This window comes from Borostomias antarcticus, assembly GCF_949987555.1.
Source record: "Borostomias antarcticus genome assembly, chromosome: 24".
Classification (NCBI taxonomy): Eukaryota; Metazoa; Chordata; class Actinopteri; order Stomiiformes; family Stomiidae; genus Borostomias; species Borostomias antarcticus.
In genome coordinates, this window is record NC_140257.1 from 16,052,439 (window position 1) to 16,057,576 (window position 5,138).

General features: G+C 58.5%; 1 protein-coding gene across 1 annotated transcript in view; it reads left to right on the forward strand.

Moving 5' to 3' along the window:
* tesk2 (testis associated actin remodelling kinase 2) overlaps nt 1–4,832 on the forward strand; it is a 21,112-nt gene extending 16,280 nt beyond the window's left edge. The window contains exons 7-8 of the mRNA XM_084458324.1: nt 201–324; nt 2,886–4,832. Coding sequence (XP_084314450.1) covers nt 201–324; nt 2,886–3,817 — 1,056 coding nt within the window. The 3' untranslated portion in view covers nt 3,818–4,832. The remainder of the gene's footprint in view (nt 1–200; nt 325–2,885) is intronic.
* The last annotated feature ends 306 nt before the right edge of the window (nt 4,833–5,138 follow it).

Below are 5,138 nucleotides of genomic sequence, written 5' to 3' on the forward strand. Positions count from 1 at the left end.
CCTGCCAGGCCTGTCTGCACCCCCCTCTCTCTCTCTCTCACTCACACACACACATCACCAACCCCCCCCCCCCCCTCTCTCTCTCACTCACACACACACATCAACAAATCACCCTCTCATGCACACACACCACATCACCCTCTCTCTCTCTCTCTCCTCTCTCTCTCTCTCTCTCTCTCTCTCTCTCCTCCCCCCCCCAGATGGACCCGGCGCAGCGTCCGTCCTTCCCAGAGCTGGAGAGGAGGCTGGAGACCCAGCTGGACCGGCTGAGAGAGGACGAGGCCGAGAGGGAGAGAGACCACGACAGGAGGAGCCTGAGCAAAGGTGACGCTCCTGCGTGTGTGTGTGTGTGTGTGTGTGTGTGTGTGGGGGGGGGCGTAGTAGTGCTGCTATTACAGCTGCATGTTTACAGCTTAGAAATCTCACACACATCACACTATCCTATCACAGTGCCACACACACACACACACACACACACACACACACACACACACACTCCTCCATGGTTTCGTATGACTTGACTCTCAGGTTTCCATGTTCAGTGGACCGGTGATTTCCTGGAATGGAGAAGGAGGTGTAATCTACCTACCAGTAATCTAACTACCACTACCAGTACCTCTCTCTCTCTCTCTCTCCCTCTCTCCCTCTCTCTCTCTCTCTCTCTCCCTCTCTCTCTCTCTCTCTCTCTCTCTCTCTCTCTCTCTCTCTCTCCCTCTCTCCCTCTCTCCCTCTCTCTCTCTCCCTCTCTCCCTCTCTCTCTCTCTCTCTCTCTCTCTCTCTCTCTCTCTCTCTCCCTCTCTCTCTCTCTCTCCCTCTCTCTCTCTCCTTCCTGATTCCTTTCTGTCTTTCTCTCCAGTTCTATCTGTCTGTCTGTCTGTCTGTCTGTCTGTCTGTCTGTCTGTCTGTCTGTCTGTCTGCGTGCGGCGTGCCCAGATCAGGTCTAATATGTCCAGTGTCCAGGCCTACTACCTCTCCCAAAACCTGCCCTGCCACTGAGGTCTGGGACTGCTCTAGGACTGCTCTAGGACTGGTCTAGGACTGGTCTAGGACTGGTCTGGGACTGGTCTGACTGGTCTGGGACTGGTCTGGGACTGGTCTAGGACTGGTCTAGGACTGGTTTGACTGGTCTAGGACTGGTCTGGGACTGGTCTAGGACTGGTCTAGGACTGGTCTAGGACTGGTTTGACTGGTCTGGGACTGGTCTAGGACTGGTCTAGGACTGGTCTAGGACTGGTCTGACTGGTCTAGGACTGGTCTAGTACAGGTCTGGGACTGGTCTAGGACTGGTCTGACTGGTCTAGGACTGGTCTAGGACTGGTCTTTGACTGATCTGACTGGTCTAGGACTGGTCTTGGATTGGTCTAGGACTGGTCTAGGACTGGTCTAGGACTGGTCTGACTGGTCTAGGACTGGTCTAGTACAGGTCTGGGACTGGTCTAGGACTGGTCTGACTGGTCTAGGACTGGTCTAGGACTGGTCTTTGACTGATCTGACTGGTCTAGGACTGGTCTGGGACTGGTCTAGGACTGGTCTTTGACTGATCTGACTGGTCTAGGACTGGTCTAGGACTGGTCTGACTGGTCTAGGACTGGTCTCGGACTGGTCTAGGACTGGTCTAGGACTGGTCTAGGACTGGTCTAGGACTGGTCTGGGACTGGTCTGACTGGTCTAGCACTGGTCTGGGACTGGTCTGGGACTGGTCTAGGACTGGTCTAGGACTGGTCTGACTGGTCTAGGACTGGTCTGGGACTGGTCTGGGACTGGGCTGGGACTGGTCTGGGACTGGTCTGGGACTGGGCTGGGACTGGTCTGGGACTGGTCTAGGACTGGTCTAGGACTGGTCTAGTACTGGACTAGGACTGGTCTAGGACTGGTCTAGGACTGGTCTAGGACTGGTCTGACTGGTCTGGGCCTGGTCTAGGACTGGACTAGGACTGGTCTGTGACCTGTGTGTGCCCCGCGGGGGTCAGCGTGTCGGTGGTGTTAGACTCCGCCCCCCTGTCCCTGCTCTGATGGCGCTGTGCGTGGCGTCCTCATCGCCTGGCCGGGCTCCTGTTTCCTCATGTTCATCCAACTATAGAGGGCTTTGATTGCAATCATCTCCCCGGCGAGCGCATGGGAACACCGCGGGTCACCTGACCAGGACCAGAGCCTCCAACGCTCCACGGGTCACCTGACCAGGACCAGAGCCTCCAACGCTCCGCGGGTCACCTGACCAGGACCAGAGCCTCCAACGCTCCGCGGGTCACCTGACCAGGACCAGAGCCTCCAACGCTCCGCGGGTCACCTGACCAGGACCAGAGCCTCCAACGCTCCAAATCATTTACCCACCATTGGTCAGCTGCTGTGTTGAGGTTTAACTGGGTCGAGCGGTGCTGGCCCGGCCCGGTCTGACTGGGTTTTGTTCTGGGTCGAGTGGTGCTGGCCCGGCCCGGTCTGACTGGGTTTTGTTCTGGGTCGAGCGGTGCTGGCCCGGCCCGGTCTGACTGGGTTTTGTTGTCGTTCGTCTGACTGGGTCGTCGTTGCGCTCCTAGATTTGTCCTCAGATGTTTAGTCACATAGTTTCTTCAATTTGTATTGTGCCACTTTCTCTCTCTCTCTCTCTCTCTGCACTCTCTTTCTGCTCCCTCTCTCTGCTCTCTCTATGCTCTCTCTCTCTCTCTGATCTCTCTCTGATCTCTCTATGCTCTCTCTCTCTCTCTGCTCTCTATGCTCTCTCTCTGATCTCTCTATGCTCTCTCTCTCGCTCCCTCTCCCTGTCCTGCAGGTCTCTGTCTCTATCGCCACCTGCTGGTTGGATTTTGTACTACACTGAGAAAGTATAACAAAAGTCTGTGGGATCTAAGTTTGTGTTTGACTCCCCCCCCCCCCTCGCCCCTCTTCAGGACCGGGGGAGAAGCTCCAGGGCATGAAGAGGTTAAACCCGCTGGGTCTCCAGGACGACAAGATCCCGCCCAAGTCGCCCCGCCCCCGCCGGAACATCTGGCTCTCCCGCAGCCAATCGGACGTCTTCTCCCGCAAGCCCGGCAGGAAGGCCCCCGACGACGACCCCGCCCTCCGCCCCGCCCACCCGCTGTGGCCCGGCGCCCGCAAGCCCATCAACCCCTTCAACGCCCGCGAGGACCTGCGCGGCGGCAAGGTCAAGTTCTTCGACATGCCCAGCAAGTCGGTGTTCTCGCTGATGTTCGACCTGCGCGCCCGCCAGCCCCGCCCCCCGGCGCCGTGGCAGCAGCAGGACCCGCCCGTCTGGCAGGAGCTGCTGGGCCGCCTCTGCCGCTCCCTCCCCGCCTCGCCACAGATGCCTCTCCTCTCCGACGCCCTCTGCCCCGCCCCCGCCGCCGCCTCCAAGAGCAACCAGGGGCTGCCGGCGAGCGAAGGCTGGGCCAAGAAGTACGCCGTGACTGACATCCCTCCGTACCGCAGCCGAGGGGAGGGGAGGGAGGAGGAGGAGGAGGAGAGCTGGTCTCCCATGGCGCCCGGCGACGGAGACGGCGGCGAGGCCATGGACTGTTCGGGGGGGGAGGAGCTCCGTGGCGGGACGCCCGGTCAGACTCCGCCGGAGAGCGAGGGGTTCGGGCGCCCGATGCAGGACCAAGCCCGACCCCGGCCCCCGCCCCGGCCTCGGAGCGGCCCGGAGGGGCCGGGCGGGGCCCCACCGGCGTGCGAGGACATGGAGGCCGAGGACCAGGAGGGGGAGACCCCGCCGTCGCCCCCCCTCACCCCCCCCGGGGAGGAGAGTCCCGCTGCGCCGACGCCCTGCGAGGCCCACCGGGCCCCAGAACCGCAAGCAGAACCCCGCTCCTGTGACATCATCTAGACGGGACGGTCACAGACGGAGCAGAGCAGCGTGGGAAATGCAGTCTTTGAGACAGAGAGAGACTCTCCTAGCACAGGAAGGACGAGCGATGGTCACGACCGGCGCCCTGCAGAGAAAGAGATTCTTTTTTTTAAGACTAAGGTGTTTATATTTAATACTTCAAAGATGTACATTTTTATTTCTTAAAAGAAAGAAAGAAACGTCCCTAAACCGAGGGTCGCAGAATTGTCTTTGAGGTCGTTTGGTGTGTGCGCGTGTGTGTGCGCGTGTGTGTGTGTGCGCGTGTCTGCGCGCGTGTGTGTGTGCTGGCTTGAACTCCTGCCTACTTCTTGAAGATCCAGTCCTATGTGATGATGATGATATTAAGTGCGTCTACACTGAAATATTCAGCACTAACAGAACATTTTGCCAGATGTAACTTAGCATAAAGGTGTGAATTCAGGGGTGTGTGTAATATGCAAGTCACGAGCCTAGCACTCCCACCAGGGAGAGACGTTCCTGTCAGGACGAGAGCCTGGACTCGCCCTCCACCCAACACGGGGGGGCCCTACCTTAACCTGACCCCTCTACAGGCCTGGTACCATACCTGAACCCTCTACAGGCCTGGTACCATACCTGAACCTTCTACAGGCCTGGTACCATACCTGACCCCTCTACAGGCCTGGTACCATACCTGAACCTTCTACAGGCCTGGTACCACACCTGACCCCTCTACAGGCCTGGTACCATACCTGAACCTTCTACAGGCCTGGTACCAGAACCTTCTACAGGCCTGGTACCATACCTGGACCCTCTACAGGCCTGGTACCATACCTGAACCTTCTACAGGCCTGGTACCAGAACCTTCTACAGGCCTGGTACCATACCTGAACCTTCTACAGGCCTGGTACCATACCTGAACCTTCTACAGGCCTGGTACCATACCTGAACCCTCTACAGGCCTGGTACCATACCTGAACCCTCTACAGGCCTGGTACCATACCTGACCCCTCTACAGGCCTGGTACCATACCTGAACCCTCTACAGGCCTGGTACCACACCTGACCCCTCTACAGGCCTGGTACCATACCTGAACCCTCTACAGGCCTGGTACCATACCTGACCCCTCTACAGGCCTGGTACCATACCTGAACCCTCTACAGGCCTGGTACCATACCTGAACCCTCTACAGGCCTGGTACCAGAACCTTCTACAGGCCTGGTACCATACCTGAACCTTCTACAGGCCTGGTACCATACCTGAACCCTCTACAGGCCTGGTACCAGAACCTTCTACAGGCCTGGTACCATACCTGAACCCTCTACAGGCCTGGTACCATACC